The 20345-nt window shown below is 40.9% G+C and overlaps 1 protein-coding gene across 2 annotated transcripts in view; it reads left to right on the plus strand.

Annotated features, from left to right (window-relative positions):
- RNLS (renalase, FAD dependent amine oxidase) overlaps positions 1 to 20345 on the plus strand; it is a 96109-nt gene that overhangs the window by 66688 nt on the left and 9076 nt on the right. For both annotated transcript variants that reach the window (XM_083614233.1, XM_083614232.1), the window contains exon 6: positions 13961 to 14136. In XM_083614233.1, the coding sequence (XP_083470359.1) occupies positions 13961 to 14136 (176 nt within the window). The remainder of the gene's footprint in view (positions 1 to 13960; positions 14137 to 20345) is intronic.

Raw genomic sequence — 20345 nt, forward strand, 5'->3', positions numbered from 1 at the left:
TGCTCCCATTATTCCCTTTAAGCACAGTAACAAAGGAGGGTGTAGATCATGAAGGGCGGGGGGAGAAGCGACTTAATTGAGTGTTGCTATTCTGAACAGAGCAAGTATTTAACTCCATGCCGTAGGGGATTAACAACAACAAAAAAAAGTAATGTCACATTTGGCCTGTAATAAAATGCACAATAAAATTAAGAAGGATTTTTGAAAATCATCATCATCACCCGACACATGGTATATATTATAGCATTTTATGAAAGCAGTGTCAGAGATGGGTTAAAAAGAGAAAGAGGAAGAACAAAGGAAAACATCAAAACCTGGCTATTCCAAGAAATGCCCTGGTTCTGCTGTTTAAAGCTTTGATTTTTGCACAATTTATTCTACTGTCCATCCAGAATTTTGCTACCCTTCGTCACTCCTCCCCGCTGAGTATGCTTGGCTCCAGAAATGAAATGTGTAGGCATGGCTGCTGAGCCCAGTCCTGTGGCAGTGCTGGGGGGGGGGTGTTAGCATGGAAGGACCATGACATTTCCGTAATTCCATATATTATTCAAGAAGACCTTTTTTTCCCCCCCAAAGAGCTGCTTTTGTCAGTGTTTCGGGATACGTTGTTGAAAATGGCTGTGGAAAAGGCATTGGGTGCCACTTTTATTTCCCCCCCTTCTAAGGCAAATGTCTTCTTTGGAGGAGGAGAGATTTTCATCAGGACTGTGGCATGGGAAGAAAGGTTTTAACACCCACCCACCCTCCACCTCGTTTCTCCTGTCACAGTTAGGATGTGCTTCCCCCCAACTTCAGCTGCTCCTACATTGCAGTTTCCAAGACGCAGTTAACAAACCACACATTTAATGTGTACTTTGGCTCTAAAGTCTCCAGAATTCTGCATTTTGCCACAGGTTCTAATGATGTGCAAATGGTTGTCGTCATCTATCTGTGGCATGGGCCCCTGAAAGTGAAGTCCTATTTCCAGCACCCCTTCCTTAGAAGTCCCTTTAGATTGTATATTTCCAAAGGTGTCTTCTCGAAATGAAGTGAGTCTTACCTTTTTCCAAGGCAGGAACGCACACAGTCCGCATGTTGTGTCTTAAGACTGTATTCTTTCAGGGGAAACTGTGCCAAGCTCTTTCTGCAGAGGTGCTGTTGCAAAGGTGCAAGTGCAGTGGCAATTTGCACCAATTGGGTAGAATCTGTAGACATTTGAGCCTCTGCTCTTTAAGGGCACCGCTGTGGGCCATCTGCCAGGAAAGGCTGCCCTCTGCTCCTACTCGTTTCACCCTTGTCCCTGTAACTGCAGCATCCCTAATGAATGCAGCTGTCATGTAGGTCATATCAGGAGGCCATGGGAGGTGCAGCCCACCAAGGGCATAGAAGGTCAAGATCTGGACCTTGACCTAAATCCAATATTGAACACAGGGCAATGAAGCATGAGAAGTACTAGAGTGATGTGCTTTCAGTTGCAGCCTGCTGTTTCCTAGATGGCTTTCTAAGTTGGTCTTCATTCAAAGATGGTTATATATACATGGCCATCTATGTCTATGTATGTATAGATCTAGATATAGATGCCTTTATATATTTCCCAGCCTTCATTTCTCTGCTCAGATCACTAAATAAAAATTGCACAGATTTAGTTTGGTTGTGCAGGATATTATTATTATTATTATTAGGCAAGCCCTGACTTCCAACAGTGTAAGAACCATATAGAAGACATACTTTTTAAAAAAAAAATTAGTAGTAGTATTTATAAATTTGTATCCCACCCTTCATCTGTAGATCTCAGGGTGGTTCACAGCATAAAAATGCAAGATAAAAGCACTAAATATATTATAAAAACAAGGACAAACTAAAACAAGCCAATAACACCCCCACACCTCAATCTATAACCAGAAAAATACAGTTATTAATAACTACTTTTATCTGTCCTCATTGTCAACAACAGTCATACTGTCTTTGTTTTATTTATTTTAGAGATTCATATCGTACCCTTCCATAAAATTCCCAGGGCATCTTCCCAGTTTTCACTTCAATCAGCATCTCTTGGACTGTTCCCCAAATCTTGCTCTGCTCTCCCAGTTGGCTTACGGTTTATGTTTGTGATGTGGGAGAGGAATTTTAACCTTCCATCTATTATATTCTGCATTTAGTACAAAATCATGTGTGCTGTGAGGATTCTCACATTTAAAACATCTGAAACATGAAAATATATTAGTTATATTAAAGTATAGGTTAAGAATGATATTTAAGGACATCTTTTTTTTTTCCAGCAGAGGGGAAAGACGTAACTTTTCACCTGAATTCTCTGCATGGTTTGCCAGGGAATCTGGCTTAGCTAGTTGCTTCTTTCCCCCATCTTGTCTTCTTCTTTTTCTCATCCATTGCTATCTTGCCATCAACCAACTTAACGACCTGCGATTGTGGCAGCTGGGCTTGCCCAGATCAACCATAATCCTGCAAGGGCCCACCTCCTGTGGCCAACGTTGGCAGGTGGACAGCCCCACCCACCTGACAACGTTCTTGCAGGTGCAGTTTGGATTCAGACCACACCTGCAAATGGATATTTCTCTTCTGCAAACTGAGAAAACGCGCAAAAGAAGCAGCTAGCCACTTCTGGAACGCTGGGGAGAAATATTTGGGGCTAATAGCTACGGTAATGGGATGGGCAGGTGCCTGTTAGGAAACTTGTATTGCCCAATGAAGTGCCAACTCCATTATTGTTTCTATTGTGTTTAATTAATAATAAACAAAACAAGAAGGGAAGGGGGAATAAAATGTCAGCCTCCGTTGATTGAAATATCATGCCATTGTGCCTGTATACATGTAAGCCTGATTTAACCAGCTGCTCCTGATGGATTAAGAGAAAGCCACAGTGTATCATCCTTCATGACACAGATTTATAAATTGAGAGTTGGGAGTGGGGTGGGGGTGGGGGAGAAATATTTGTTGGCAGTAATTTGTCTAAGATAACCAGCTTTCTCAGAGGGAGTGAACTATATAACTGTTATAAGCTTTTAAAAAAAAAATGCTGAAGACCAGCAGTTGCAGATGAATTTCTTCCCACAAGACCTCATTATGACATATGGTCCTCCTTCTCTTTTGTACTCTGTTGCCCCTTGTTAACTCGGTTGAATTTTGCAAATTGCAACTCCGTTCCAAGAAAAGTAGTAGTAGGACAATGTGCTTATTAGCAGCAAAACAGAAATAGTTGTGATGGCAAGAGCTCTATTTAATCTCAGGGGTTTTATGAGATGGTTCCATATTCTCTGGGTTTTCTTTAATTTTAAAAAATAGCGATGAAATAGCTGAATGAGAACATAAGAGTGAAGGGGATTTTTGTCCTTAAGGACATACTTCGTTTGCCATGTTTAATGAGCATTATTGCAAGCCAGAATGCTTATGATGAAGACTATCTAGCCAGGGATAGATGATAGATAGATAGATAGATAGATAGATAGATAGATAGATAGATAGATGATAGATAGATGATAGATAGATAGATAGATAGATAGATGATAGATAGATAGATGATAGATAGATAGATGATAGATATAGATAGATGATAGATATAGATAGATGATAGATAGATAGATGATTATAGATGATAGATAGATAGATGATAGATAGATAGATAGATAGATAGATGATAGATAGAGATAGATAGATAGATGATAGATAGATAGATAGATAGATAGAGATAGATAGATATAGATAGATAGATAGATGATAGATAGATTCCCCAAAACTATAATGCTCACAATCATTGCATATATATTATAGATGCTTCACATGCACAGGCATGTTAGCTGCCCTGTGCTCCCATTGGAAGGAAGATAAGTACAAGGGTATAAATAAGTGCTTAAAACTGAACTCATACACATTGTTCTCAGTCTGCAGTGCATAACATGTTTGGCCAACTCTGGTGCACCAAACCCACAAAGAGTGGGCTTTGCCGAAAGAAGAAGCAAGCCATAGGGTGCAGACAGAAGGTGTCATTCTTCTTTGTCCTGCCTACAAGCTTCATGTAGGCTTCTTGACGGGGCGCCAGTTGTGTCATGCCAATATGCATCAGACAGAGCAGAAAACAGTGTTCCTTGCAAGGCTCATTCTCGCCTGGTGAGACTCAGTAGATCAGGGATGGGGAACCTGTGGCCCTCCAGAAGTTATTGAACTACAGTGATCATCATCCTTAACCACTAGACATGCTGCATACTGCCTCTCTTGTGGCTTGCTTTGCAATTAAGAAATTTGCAGGAAAACGTTTTCAGCTTTTTCAAGCTTGCTCTAGCCTCCGCATATACAGTTTGTTCTCCTCCTCCTGTTGCAAAAAGGCCTTTATTTACTTTGCCTCCATCAGCAGGTTACTCCACCAATACATTTGACTCCTCTTTGCTTTATCGGTTTGCTTTATAGCCCCTTTCGTAGCTCCTTTCAAGGCCACTAAGAAATTATTCACAAAGATAACGAAAGACGGAATAGGTTATCCAGCATTCTCTTTGCAGGACTCCCTCTGATATGTGCTCTATACATTAAGGCGATTCCAGGAGGAATAGAAGAAACTCGACAAGCCATGTGAATTTTTAATAGAAAAACCAAGAACAGCCCATCCGTTTGCAAAGTAGTACATTAACGTCAGTACTGACATTTCAGAGGAAATTCCAAGTTTATTTTTAGATTCGAAGGAATTTATTTTTATTCATTATTCATAGCTAGATACATCTTATTAAATCCAAAATGATTTTTCTCGATAGATATTTTAGAGGCACCCAGTCCGCTCAAATAACGGATTACCTACTTTCCAGGTTTTTTTCTTCTCACCCTGCTTGTCATTAGATCTCTATTTGTGTGTGTCATTTTCCCTTACAGATTACCATTCAGACTTTAATTCAGGGGTTGCCAGCCCTTTGGGGAGCATTTCAAATTCTGAAAGAGGGCTGGAAGTGCCAGTCACAAAATGGCTACCATGGAGGAGGCATGGAATATCACAAAATGGCTGCCACAGGGAGCATGGCATCATTCAAAATTAGAGAGAAGGGCACCCCTGACATCCTTATGCTTTCCATGGGAAGTTAGCTATGTCCTACTGGTCCTGATTATGGAGATCTCTCTCTCTCTCTCTCTCTCTCTCTCTCTCTCGCACACACACACACACAAACACACACACACACACACACACAGAGAGAGATCATTCCTAAGCACTAGGAAAAAATATACAAGGTAGCCACACCACCAGTCTCATTTCACAGAAAATGCATAAAAGTTTCCCACATATTTGCCCTGCAACTTCCTTTATAGGAGAGCTAGAGATTTTATTTATTTTTTAAATGAACACTTGGGGTCTAGGGAACTTGCCCAATGGTGCCCATGGGCACTGGGTTGGAGACCTCTGTTGCTTAGGAGAAAGGAAAGGGGAGTAGTCAGAAATGGCATTTTTTCCTGCCATTCTCTCTGCATAATTAAAATAAATTGCACTGGAGGCTAGCCTCTTACATAAATGCTTTCTTATTTATTTCAAAAATTCTAATCATGCAGTCTCAGCACAGTGGACTGTGAAGTGGCTAATAGCTTGTAAAAATACAAAGTGCCACATAATATTCGTTCAGCACTTGCAAGAAATCAGTCCTTCACCATGGCAGCACCTACACTGTGGAACTCCCTGCCCATTGAGACTGTACTGCTTTTGATGCCTGCTAAAAACGTTTTTGTTTATGCAAGCTTACCTAGACTTACACATTTGATATGTATTTTAACATGCTGGGTTTATTTTGAAAAAGTTCAGACTAACTTTCTTTAGCATCTGATTTTATTGGTAAATTTAATGTGCATTTTATGTAAACCACTTAGAGATTTTGCTGATTGAGCCATATATCGATCCTGTAAAATAAAAATAAAATTAAAAAAACACAATAAAATAAGCAGTATTAATTAAAACTAAAAAAAGAAAAGGCAAGCCAGCCATCTTCCTGAACAAGCAGGTCTTAACTTCCCATTAAACAGGACACGAATGGCAAAACCATTGCAAGGAATAAACTCAGGGCATGCGTCAGAATCTGCGCACCTGGAACGGATCGTTAGATCAGGACACAAATGCAACATTTAAAAAATAGTGAGCACAAACCCCGCTTCAGTAGGCAGACTAATTGCCGTTGTTTTAGCAATATTTCAGGGCAAAACATGCATGGCACAGCGGATTCTATCTACGCTAAAAGACAGAGTGTTGTCTCTTACCACTTAAAAGTACTGAACACATGCTATGTGTACACCATACCATAAAATGTCTACTGTACCATAAAATCAAGTGGCTAACCGAAATATCTTTTTAAAAGAAACCTGAGGATGTGGTTTGGTCATTTTGCCCTTGGGCAATAGCATTCATATGGTGAGAATAAGGATGAGACTTGAGAAACCTAATTGCCCAGGATCACATAAATTATGGTGTTGGGGGAAGGGCTGTTTTGGGAGGGAGAAGGGTTAGGCACATTGCACATACATTACATGCAACCTCCTGCCTCTCACGTGAGTTCAGATGGCTTTAAAGGGAGATTATTGATTTATTTGCATGTTTACACCCAACATTTTTATATCGGCCTTTCACAAAGTGACCAAGCTCTGATTCTAGGTCATCGTATGGACTGACCATCTCAACAAGGCCTGAAACAAATACCTATGGTTCTTTTAAAAAGGGTTTTTTTATAGTCATACTGTTCTCCTTTTTTCTCTCTCTCACACATCAATAAAATAAAACACTATGAACCACGGGGCAGAGATGCATATGGAAACTAGCACATGCTTCCTCAGTTTGCCCTAGAAATACCACTTCATTCACAAACGGGAGGAACTACCACTTCTAAAAGCAAATGTGGTTTAGTTTCTCAGCACATTCTGTTCTCTGTATCCCTGTGGAGACCGTGAACAAAAGTGTTGATTGTGGTAGGGACTTTTGGCATCAAATCCTTTTTTAAGTTCAGAACTGGGTAACAATCACCGATTCAATTTGCACAGAATGCGATTATACTTGGGCAAATACAGTTTGTTTGTGTTTTTTATATTAAAGAAAAATCAAAGATTTTAGAGCTTTCTTTTTTATTATAAGAAATGTCAGTTTCTGTGAGAACTTGCTTGATAACTTGTCAAAACAGCATTTTAAAACAACGGCAGAATTATTCTAATTCTGTGGCTTTCTGTGCGGTTGTCTAAAAAATGAATAAGAGCAGAGACCACTTATTCATGGGGGCATGGTATGTGGGGCCCTTCAGAAGCTGCATCATCCCTGACCGTTGTCTAATGCTAACTTGGGCTGATGGGAATAAGAGTCCCACAGCACCTGGAAAATGCCGCATTGGCTGTCAGTGGTTTATTCCTTCCCTATTTCACATGTGTGGGACGTGGGTGGCGCTGTGGGTTAAACCACCAAGCCTAGGACTTGCTGATCAGAAGATCGGCGGCTCAAATCCCCACAACAGGGTGAGCTCCCGTTGCTTGGTCCCTGCTCCTGCCAACCTAGCAGTTCGGAAGCATGTCAAAGTGCAAGTAGATAAATAGCTTCCAGCGGGAAGGTAAACGGTGTTTCTGTGCACTGCTCTGGTTCGCCAGAAGCGGCTTAGTCATGCTGGCCACATGACTCGGAAGCTGTACTCCGGCTCCCAGCCAATAAAGCGAGATGAGCGCTGCAACCCCAGAGTCGGTCACGACTGGACCTAATGGTCAGGGGTCCCTTTACCTTTATTTCACATGTATAAGAAATACTGTAATGTAAATGAAAAGGTAGCTGGAGAACACGGTAGCGAATTTTGCAAAAAGAAGTTTCTTGGTTGAACAGACCAGGCATCCCTGCCTGCTTGACTTTAAACTGTTGTTTTCAGACCTCACCACTTTCTAAAACCTTCCTGAATTGCTGTATTGTTTCCCACTTTCATAGACTATGTATAATTTCTACCTTCTCCAATCTCCACGGGAAGAGTTCTCACGTTGTGAAGTGTATTGAGAGAGACATTTACTCAAGCAAAACCTTTAATTCTTCATGATTTACAATCTGCTAAGATAGCTTAGACATTACTGAGCTCAGGTTTGTAGTTTAGCTAAGAATACTGTAGAACCATTTTCACTGATACTTCTTTCCTTCAAACTTCATGGATGTCATGAGCACTTTTAATCATTAAGATTAAAAAGTTAAATCACTATAACTTCTTAAACATTTAATGTCTCTTTAACATGAACTTTTGTTTATCGTGATACTCCCAGACCCCTTTCTGGCAGTTAGTTATCTTAAACTCCTTATTCTTCTTTAATTCTTTTTTTTTTAATCCATTTTCCCATAGGCAAAATACATGTGAACAAAATTGTTTCTTGAAAATATGTGGGAAAGCATGCAATATCCATATCTGTCCATCCCAAAGTCCTTCTTTTATCAGAAACAAGTAGCAATAACTTAGCTACTTGTTAGCTATGTTATCACTTTCAGTTTATCCCAGTTCCCCATTTTTCTAGCCTTCAGTTCTCTACATTTCCAGATCAGTTTGCAATTTTTCAAAACGGTGTTCATGAAAATTCAGCATTTAGTGCAAGTTTCTCATAATATACACATTTTTAATTCAGTGCTGCCATATTTGCAAAGCAAATATAATATAAATTCCCTAAGATACAGTCATACCTTGGAAGTCAAACGGAATCCTTTCCAGAAGTCCGTTCAACTTCCAAAGCATTCAACTTCCAAATAGCGGCTTCCGATTGGCTGCAGGAAGCTCCTAGAGCCAATTGGAAGCCACGGAAGCCCCATTGGACTGGAAAAGTCACTTCCAGGTTTCGAACGTTCGGGAGCCAAAATGTCTGAGTTCCAGGGAGTTTGACAACCATGGTACCACTGTATATTAGGGAATTTATATTATATTTGCTTTGCAAATATGGCAGCACTGAATTTTCACTAATATGTACATTATTATGTATACATCACTGGGGCAAAAACTGCACCGGAAGATTTGGAGAAGTGTGAATTTTAAAGAAATGGGTATGTTTTGTTTGGTTCATGTATTGTTTCAGAAAGTGTAAATTAGGTGGGTTCACCTTTAAAGGCGAATTAGCACAGAACAAAAATACTGTTCAACTGAGATTAGATTAAATGATTTCATTGTTGTGCTGTAATCCTTCTGTGTTTCAGCTGATAAAATGAAAATGGAAAGCAATTAATATTTTAAGATGTATGACATCAACAGTGCTAATATATTTTTCCCTAACTTAAGATTCATAGCCCCCATTACATAATATCAGATGTGGGCCAATTCATAGAAACAATTTTTTAATGGGATGGTTTGAAAACAGTTAGTGTAACTACAAAAGTGCTAGAATCAGAACTTTTGGGAAACCAACTTGTTGTTGTTTGCGTTGTATCTTTCCTCAAATTTATTTGACCTGTCTCTTTGCTTTTTTTTATTTCAGCACATGAGTCCTAAATACAACACAATAAAAATGATAAAGCCTAGCTGATTAACTATATGAGTTTTAGCTGAATGGTTAGTTGATTGATCAAAGCTGCGTGGTTTTTCGTGTGAATAAAACAAATAATAGAATACAGAACCTTTTTTGTTTTTGGACAATGCAAGCATTTGTCACAGCAGAAGCCACGTAGAAAAAAACATATCCTTTGCTCAAGAGGGAATTTCTCTACTAAGATAGCAGCTAATACCGACAGGTTTTTGTAAGTTATTTTAAAATATCAGCCTCCCAATTCATCGGGTAGCAAGTTTCTAGCCAGTCAAGACATGAACATACCAACTGAAACAATTAATTAACCAAATGCTACAACCCTACTAAATACACCCTGGACTTCTGACCAGTGGGATTTCTGGTTAGCATCAAGTGACAGTATTTGTAAACTGTCACAAAAGGGCTTGCAGTCTTCTTGCCTGTGTTGGCTATGCAACCAGCAGTCAATACAAGCTAATAGGTGATTGTTTTAGGGACAGCCTAAAACTCTGTTGCCAATATTCATGATGACAGCAGCTTTGAGGACAGAGTAGCACCCAGGCACTGCAGGTTCCACCTCCCCAGCCTTATTATGGATTTGTGTCAGCCAGATTGGAGAAGTCCTTTTTATGTGCTGGAAGTCAACAAAGTTGACTTTTCCCAGTGTCATTGTGTATGGAGCGAGGGGCCACAGCACAGTGCTTCTTGAGATATATTTCCATATAGTGACTCAGCATGTTCTGGTGTTATTTCCTGAGCAAATTCTGACTTGCTTATTTCTGTTTTCCTTTCCACCAGCATCGGTCCCATAGGCTGTCAATTATTTGAAAGGTGAGCTCTATTGGGACTGGGATCAGAATTGCAATGGAGCTCTTGAAACAAACCCACAGGAAGGTTCATATGGAATAAGTCAGGGTGCAAACTGAGAAACCTGTCTCGAGCAGGTCTAGTTTAAGGAATTGACTAGATAGAAAGGCAAACAGATAAGGACACTATGGGCTGGGAGGAAAGAGGGTGGCAGCGGCACGAGCAAAAATACTTAGAACAGTCCAGTGCAAAATCTTCATGAGGTTTCATTACCCCAAGAACTTTCTTCTGTGCAGAATGCAAGTAGTATGATGGTCCCCTGGCAGAAAGACGACTATAAATGCAGTGAAAGGGCTGTTTGTTTGATAGTTACAGGGGAAAGACTTCTGCAAAATCTCTAACACTCTGAATAATTTGCATCAGAAATTGGGGGATCAACTGCAGTTTTTCTCCTTAGGTTATTTTCTGCCTTCTGAAGAAGGGATGAAAGGACTCTTTTTAAAATCAAAAGGGGAAAAAGAATGCCTTATTCTCTTACATTTTAACTATACCAAGAAGAGGGGTGTGGGGAAACAGCCTAGCATGGATACAGCAGGGCTGGAAAACATCAAAGATATCTACTGCTCACAGCCCATGGGGTGAATATGGTAACTGCTGAAGGAAAAGGAGGAAAGGAAGAGCAGACTTTTTTCTTTTCTTTTCTTTTTTGCAATATTTATCTGTCTCCCCATAGCACTGTTCTCTAGCCATCTACAACGATAAAGCATTAGCATACAGTAACAATCAATTATTACAGCAGAAACCAATCAACTCATACACCTCAAATCATAATGTTCCTCCATCGGAGTGCAGGTCCACCCTGGGAACAAAGAAGAAATCGCTCAGATAATTCAGTCAAGAAAAGGGAAAGAATCAAATTAACAGGAGACAAAGCAGGAAATGTATGCCTATAAACATATACAGGAGAGTCATGAAAAAAGATGCAGTGGGAGAGAAGGATGAACAGGAGCATCAATATGACCCAAATGCCTTTTTCATGTAGTTGGCAATCCTAACTGAGTAGTAAGTCCTATTGAGTTAAGTGGGGCTTATTCCCAAGTAGGTAGGGTTACGTTTGCTGCCTAACTTGTTTTGGAAGCATCTAACCAAATTTAGTTGTGTTAGTCCAGTTCCTAGAATGTTACTGATCCATTCCTTAGTTGGCAATAATGAGTGAATGAATGGTAGTTAGCAATAAGTTGGAGGGACATTGGTACCAAGATCTTTCCTATAGCTAAAATCACAAATATGGTACTTTCTTCTTATTGGCCTCTCTCTCTTTCTCTCCCTCTCTTTCTTCACTGTTGTGATATTTTGTTTCTCTGAGTTAGACTCGCCACTGCTATTTGTTTATTTTCCATGTGGTATCGGCCATCTTTTCGGAGTGGGCAGTGATACTTCACCGTAGCAAGCTTCTGGTTCCCAATAAATAATCCTCCCCTAGCCTTTGAGCGGTAACAAGTTTTTTAGGTTTGTTTCGAGACTATCCTGGTGGTCATACGCAACAGAACTGGGGCTGTACCAAGCGCTTGAGCCCTGTTTACATTTTGGCTCCAAACACAAGCATGTTTGACATTTCTGAGTGATAAATGAGTTCTGTGCCTGAAATCAGATGAGGCACATGCTGAGCAAAGTGTAGAAAGAGCAGCAAATACGCAAAATACAGGAAGATGCACTCCTATTGTATCACTTTTAGTTTTGGTCAGCTTCTGCATTTCACCACACCACCATTTTCATGGAACTTAACTGTGATTCCCCCGCGCCCCCATAAAAACAGAGCCCTTCAGAATCCGATTTCGCTTCGCGTGTTTTCGAATGTCAGCTTCTAAGAATAACCCTTAATTTTAAGAACGATCTTGCTCCAGTAACCTCAGCGTTAAATCCATTGCAGTTTGGGTTTCAGCCTCAGTCACACACAGTTCTCTGCTGCCATCCCACCAAAAAACAGCTTCTCGGTTGCCGTTTCTTATTGCTGAGTGAGCACAGCGTCCCTCTCTTCCTTTACTTTTACTAGGAAGCTTCCCATCTCCTCTGTGGTTCATTGCTCCTGGGCAACACAACCCTCACAGCACCCCTTTGGGGACGAGCTGAGAAGAGCTTGTGTTGGCAGATAAATCATTTACACATTACACAAAGTTAGGCCCAAAGCAGCCTCAGGTGGCTTGGAAGGATTTTAGGTGTGACCTGCAAAAGTTGTAAGAAAGAAAGAATATCTGAAGCTAGACAGAGACTTGAAGGAGGTCTAGTAAGAGCTGCCTCTACCCCAGGAAGTATCTCAGGGTTGCCACCTTGCAATCAGATTCACGGCATTAAATTTTCCACTGTAAAACATCCCTAATTCATCCTGCTAATGCATTCACCCAATGTGGTTAATAGGGACATGGTTGGTCTGAATAGTGAGGGAAGGGAGAAAGCAGCTGACAGGACCAGGCAGCAGGATCTACCACCATCTCACTGGTGGCAGCACACTTTGATTTATTGTCTTACTACAATTATTTCTCCAAGCAACTCAGTATGGTGCACATGGCTGTCCGCTAACCTGTTTTAGCCTCATGCCAACTCTGGAAAATAGGTTAAGTGAAGAGAATACGACCAGTACAAGTGTTTACCAATGAGCTTTGTGGCTGAGTAGGCATTTAAACCTGGAACGCACTGGTCCTAGTCTAACCCTTTACCTACTACAACATATTGCATATTGCTGGACTACAACTTCCTTCATCACTGACCATTGATCATATTAGGTGGGGTTGATGGGAAATGGAGTTCAGCAACATCTGGAGGACCACAGGTTCTGCATCCTTGGCACACTGTGTGCCTAGTGCTGAGCCTCTTCGGCTTGCCAATCAGAAGGTCAGCGGTTCGAATCCCCACGAAGGGGTGAGCTCTCGTTGCTCTGTCCCAGCTCCTGCCAACCTAGCAGTTTGAAAGCACGCCAGTGCAAGTAGATAAATAGGTACTGCTGCGGCAGGAAGGGAAACGGTGTTTCTGTATGCTCTGGCTTACGTCACAATGTTCCGTTGTGCCAGAAGTGGTTTAGTCATGCTGGCCACGTGACCCGGAAAGCTGTCTGTGGACAAACACTGGTTCCCTCGGCCTGAAAGCGAGATGAGCACTGCAACCCCATAGTCACCTTTGACTGGACTTAACCATCCAGGGGTCATTTACTTTTTAGCTTTTATATACTTTAGTTACTAGGTGGTACATTCCTCTCTATATGGTCCTCAGGACTCTCTCTCTAAGCTAAACCCCCTGTCCCCAAGCCACAACTTTAGTGTTTTTGCCCGCTTATATTGTGTCCTTGAACTCCAATAATGCCTCCTGCTTGCGCAGATAGATGACAGAGAGGGGCTTGTGAATATGTAAAGATACTAGCCCATTGTACAAAAGTAAAAAATACATTTATTCCCTCTGGCATGTGGCCCTCAGAAGGGGATGCAGTCTTCAGGCTGAAAAAGGTTCCCCACCCCTGAATTAAATGTTGTTCAGAGAGAAAACAGATTATAATGCTTACTTTGTGCTATCCATATTAACTCTTAGGGAGCTACTATGCCGTTAGTTGCTTTTGGATTCCAATTGAAGCTGCGTTTAAGGTACAAAACAGTGCTAAATCTCAAACATAATTATTTGTACGCCAAATAATATATATATTTCTTTGTGTCTCTTGCAGAATCACCTGATGTCGCTCCATCTGTTGTTGTTCACACCAGCGTTCCCTTTGGAACTAGCCACTTGGAGTCAGACAAGGAAAAGGTTCAGCAGTTGATCCTAGACCAGCTGAAAGATGTTGTACCTAGTTTGCCTCAACCAGCCAGCATCAAGTGCCATAGGTGGAGGTATTCTCAGGTAATCTCTAATAAAGGATGATAGCAAAATGCTCAAGTCCAATGATAGCTTGTTCAGGAATGTGAGAGGCACACAGGATTTTTATTCAAGCATTGCACTGGCTTCTGAACACTGACTTGCTGTAGTTTGTTCAGCATTTGGTGAGACATCTGAATGCAAGCCACCTACATAGCTCAATTGTATCAGGATGTGGCCCCTTGCTGAAGCTCTGTGGTAGAGCACAAAGAACCAGGGCTTTGTTATGAGGGCACATGATGCAGTCACCTCATTGAAGCTAAGCAGGTCTAGATCCAGACAGAAGGGAGACCACCTACCAACACCATTTACAGCACTTTGAGTTCTGTATGTGTGGGTTTAGTTGAATTATTGGCATCTCCAGTTAAGAATTATGCCTGCCGCCAACTGTGGAAAATGTGCAAAATTGGGCTAAGCATTCCGTGAGGTTGACCCATTCTAAGGTAGGTTCATACCCACCTTTTTTAGAAAACCACCCTGCATGGCTGGGATTCCATGCTGCAATGGCATCAGCAGCAATCATGGTGGTCAAGCGTATCACAGAAAGAGATCCTATATCCATGCACCACTGTGGTGTGAAAACCTGGTCGCACAGAGGGCCTGAAGTCTATTCTTTATTCTGCTTTATCCTTTCTGACCCTGTTAGTTCTTTGTTCTTGCTACAGGACAACTGAGCGTTGCAGGACAGTAACTTATCAAATGTGTGAAATGGAGCAGAGAAGCTATTGCTATCTTGGTTCCCCGTGTGAGTCCCTTCTGGAGATACACCCCCCCCCCCCCATCCCAGGCTGGGCCTCCAGCTAGCCAGATGCTGGGAACAAAAACATGGTGCCTCTGATGCAATCCTGGTTAGCTATTTTCCTTTCTCTGGATAAAAGGTGATAGAGGGAAATAGTATATAGATGACTGTCAAATATGAGACACCTTGCTCTGGTGGCTGAAATGGCTGTTTTCTTCATATATGTCTCTCTTTTGGCATAGCTCCTTCTCTTCTTCTATGGCTTCACATAAAAAAATGGAGCCATAACATTTGTAGAAGGAAAATGAAATATATATACCGTATTTTTCGCTCTATAAGACACACCAGACCATAAGACGCACCTAGTTTTTGGAGGAGGAAAACAAGAAAAAAAATATTCTGAATCCCAGAAGTCAGAACAGCAAGAGGGATCGCAGCAACGCAAAGCCTCTTCAGGGCAGCGGAAGCAACACTCCCCCTGCCCTGAAGAGGCTTCGCGGGGCTATCCCAGAAGCCAGAACAGCAAGAGAGATCGCTGCGCAGGGATCCCTCTTGCTGTTCTAGCTTCTGGGATAGCCGCGCATCCTGCATTCGCCCCATAAGATGCACACACATTTCCCCTTACTTTTTAGGAGGGAAAAAGTGGATCTTATAGAACGAAAAATATGGTATATTAAGCAACTGTAATGTGTGTATATACTGTATGTTTGTGCAGATAATTACCAGAAGATGCTGATAGTTACCAGTTGTAAAAATAAAGATGGACACATATCTGAAGTGTCTAATTCAGGCCAGGCTTTTCAAAATTCTTTTTTTCCCTTTTTAAATGAAATTTAGCAGCCTAACCACTTAGTGCAACTCAAAATGGTGTGTGTGTATGTGTATAGATATAGATATAGATATAGATATAGATATAGATATAGATATATAGTTAGCAGTTAGTTGTGGTTCTTCCATGATGCCCCATAACCAAGGTTTTCGACAGAGGACATCACATCGCACAATTAATTTCACAAGATGTTACAGGACAGGACCAGACATGGAGATAGACCTGTTAACACTCACAGTAAGCTGTCTGCTATTAGGTATGTTCATCACACTGCCCCTGAACTAAGTTAAGAAACTATTTCGTTTGTTTGTTTGTTTTATAAAAAGTCCATTTTTTAAAGACAGTACCCTCAAGTAACCAGCAGAAGAATAAACAATACCAAAAAGCAAAGTAAACAACAATCAAACTGCAAGATAAAAACATCAAGGCCAGCAAATTAAACAGCAGCTAAAAAAAACAAAAAAAGACAATGAGAGGATCTTAGATACATTAAAAGCATGAAAGAACAGTATAATCTTTGCCTGGCACCCAAAATATAACTAAGGAAAGATCCCATAAAGCATATCTAGGGACAAGATTCCATAATTTGGCACCACCACTAAAAGGACCCCCTTGCTTGCAAGCACCTCCCTGCTCCCAGAAGACTGAAGGAACTCTGAAGAGAAGTTCATGTTGAAAGTGGTGGTCCTTTACACACCCTGACCTCAGGCTGCTTAGCTTTAAAAATCAAAACTATGATGAGCTTGAAAAATAAATTCCCCTGGAAGCAGTGGGTATCTTTGATAACTGCATTTGCTTGTTTTCCTATTTCTCTGCTTTGTTTTCATTTTGTACTGTGCCTTATAAGCCATTATTTTAAATAGCCAATTGTCTTGTATGCCTTGACAGAAAGAGGCCATATAAACTTAGCCGCTGAATAGTCAGTCACCTTTCCATTTCTGTCATGGCTCTGGAGCCTGTGTTTTTGAAATTAAAAGAGGAAAAGTAAATTTGAAGCCACGGTTTTTGCCCGATGTACATGATTCATATTCATCTTGTAGTGTGGGTTTGTCCTTTGTTCTTAAATGTTGCAACCACAACACATGTGCAACAGCCTCTTAGGAGGTGAGCATAGCTACCCTGAAAGTTGAGTTTTGTCACTCGCTCATCTCCCCACTTTCATCTAGCTGCAGAGTGATTTGGCTCTGGGACTCCCTTTCTGTCGAAGGAAGGGGCAAACTGAGCTTCTGCCTCAGCAGCAGGAGGCTCAAATGCCACTCTTGCTCCAGAGTGGCAGGAAGCAGCCTCTGAACCAGCAAGAGGCCGTCTGAGGACCAGAGGTTAAAAATACTACCATAAGGTAATCTGTTTTGATCATAATATAATAGCAGCAGCAGCAGGATTTCCAGAGTGGTTATCATTATGGCAGCTAGATTTAATTACAAAGATAAAAACACCAGGTTGTTAATTAGGTTTATTGTGGTTATTATAATTCATCACTCGTGCTACTGTAATGCCTGCACTGTAATAGCTGGTTGAAATTAGGGACATGGTATTTAATTCCTGGAGCCCAGAGAGAGGAAGAGAGATGCACAACTCTGAACATGATTCATGGATCTTAGGGCTACCATGGGGCAAAAACAGAGGCCGCCACTGAGGTAGCCAGTGCTTGACAAGTGTGTGTCTCGTAAACGTTTTTGCAATTATCTGTTTGCCACATTCATCTTTTAGGTAGGCATCTAAAGTTTCAATCCTATGCACCCTTACCCTAGGAGTGAGCTTCCCTAACAAACATCATCAGCGTCATCACTTTATTTGTACACCGCCTTTCCACACAAAAAAGATGTTGTGTTGTCCACAACAACAACAACAATACATCACGTAATCAACAATTGTAAGAATAATTTCACACCAACAGCAATAATAAAACAGCAACATATAAGGAACGTAAGATCATGCAAAAGACAACAACATTTCAGTACTATAAATGTAGCAAGATTGCACCAGCTGGCCACATCAAAAATAATAAGGGAGCTTTGAACAGATCTTTCCTTGGACCTAGATATTCCCTAGCCAATAATAATAATAATAATAATAATAATAATAATAATAATAATAAATTATTAAATAATTTTTGTTTAATAATTATTAAATAATTTTTATTTAATAATTATTAAATAATTTTTATTTAATAATTATTAAATAATTTTTATTTAATAATTATTAAATAATTTTTATTTAATAATTATTAAATAATTTTTATTTAATAATTATTAAATAAATTATTAAATAATAAATAAAAATAATTTATTAAATAATTTATTATTTATACCCCGCCCATCTGGCTGGGTTTCCCCAGCCACTCTTGGCGGCTTCCAACAAAACACTAAAATACAATAATTTATTAAACGTTAAAAGCTTCCCTAAACAGGGCTGCCTTCAGATGTCTTCTAAAAGTTTGGTAGTTATTTTTCTCTTTGACATCTGGTGGGAGGGTGTTCCACAGGGCGGGTGGCACTACCGAGAAGGCCCTCTGTCTGGTTCCCTGCAACTTGTCTTCTCGCAGCGAGGGAACCGCCAGAAGGCCCTCTGCACTGGACCTCAGTGTCCGGGCAGAACGATGGAGGTGGCCTTCTGTGTCCACTAGGGATTAGCCAAGAACCAAGCATAGGGTTGTGTGGCATGGTACTTTAGGGCTAGGCATATGGCTCAGGGCCAAAGTAAATGGGACATGAAACTTTGCATTTAACATTTATGCAAACCTTATAATGCACATAATAACCCACATGCCAGATAATGTCCTCTGCACGTGAAATCATAAATCACCTAGTGTTTTGGAGAACATTGTCAGCAATATGCTGATGGCATATAGCTCCACTTCTCCTTTACATTTGCAGTTGAGGCAGTGTATGTGCTGGACCATTTTCTTGCTTTGGTAATGGACTGCATGAGAGCCAATAAACTGAAGCTCAATCCAGATAAGAATGAGGCATTGTTAGTGAGTGGTTCCCTAGACTGAATGGCTAGAAGGTTGTCTGCTCTTGATGGGGTTACACTTCTTCTGAAAGAGCAGGTACATAGCTCGGGGGTACTTTGCTGTCACTTGAGGTTCACGTGGCCTCAGTGCCGTGGAATTCCTTCCATTAGTTTGGCTGGTGGCCCAGCTGCACCCGTATCAGGACAGGGACGGTCTAACTACTGTTGTGTATGCTCTGGTAACTTCTAGGTTAGATTACAGCAATGTGTTATATGTGGAGCAGCCTCTGATGACAGTTCGGAAACTTTAGCTGGTGCAGAATTTAGTGGTCAGGTTGCTCTCTGGGGCAAGACGCTTTGAGCATATAATCACAATCTTGGCCCAACTGCACAGGCTGCCAATTAGTTTCTGGGCCCATTTCAGACTGCTGGTTTTGACCTATAAAACCTTAAACAGCTTAGAACTGCAGTACCTCAAGGACCGCAACATGTGAAGGGGCCTTTTCTGCAGTGACTCCCCATTTCTGGAATTCTCTCCCCAGGGAGTCTTGCGTATCTTTAGGTGTCAGGCAAAACCATACCTCTTCTCCTAGGCCTTAAGATAATTAAACTGTGACCTTTTAATCTGGGGAGGGGAAGAGAGATACAGTGGAACCTTGGTTCTCAAACAGCTTAGTCGACGAACAAATCTGCTCCTGAATGCCGAAAACCTGGAAGTAAGTGTTCCGGTTTTTGAACGTTTCGGAAGTCGAACGGACTTCCGGAACGGATTACATTCGAGAACCAAGGTTGTATTGTATTGGTTTGTTATTATGGTATGTATTTCTTCTGTTTTTATATTGTAAACCACCCTGTGATCTTCAAGTAAAAGGTGGTATAGAAATTTAATAAATAACAATGGTGGTGGTGTGGTGGTGGTGGTGATGACGGTGACAAAGAGGTCTTTGCCTGCCCAATTAATTCACACATGCTTATATATTAGATGTGGCTGATTCATAAGAAGCTTATTTGTCAGCCATAGATCTGTCCCCGTAGATGGCATTAAGTGAATGTAATTAAAGAATGCATTCTCAGAAAGGAAGCTCCCTACAAGAACTGACTATGCTTAAGTGCTATACAGTGGTGCTCACTAATTACCTTACAGCCATTTTTGCTTCAACATTCCAATCAACTATTGACACAGCAGCAAAAGGAGAAAATGAAGGGTGGATGTGGTCCCCCCCCCAACCCCCCGAGGCTTTCAAGCGGGATTTATTCTTTTTGTTAATTCAGTACAGCCATTATGCCCTTCATATGGGCCAAATACAATCCCAGGATTAAAATGCAGACATTACAATTATCCATGGAAGATGTGGGATTAGTCCTCCCAAACTTCTATTGATACTACTTAGCAGCACAGCTGCCGTGCTCTATCCCATGGTTTAATTATGATAAGACAACATTAGCATCAGCAATCAAGGATTCCTGAGCCAGAAAGTCTTTTCAGCCATCATGTTGCATTGTGGTAGGACTCGGGGGGGTCATAGCCTGAGCAATATGGCCATTTCATTCTTTTTTATAAGCAGCGCATTTGCTGTATCATTGAAATTATATGTTAAAGGAGCCCACATTCCTAAAGCAAAGAGGTAGCGCCATTTAAAAGCAGACCTGCCTCCCATTCCCAAGCGCAAA

The sequence above is a fragment of the Podarcis filfolensis genome (genome assembly GCF_964270895.1).
Source record: "Podarcis filfolensis genome assembly, chromosome: 5".
Classification (NCBI taxonomy): domain Eukaryota; kingdom Metazoa; phylum Chordata; class Lepidosauria; order Squamata; family Lacertidae; genus Podarcis; species Podarcis filfolensis.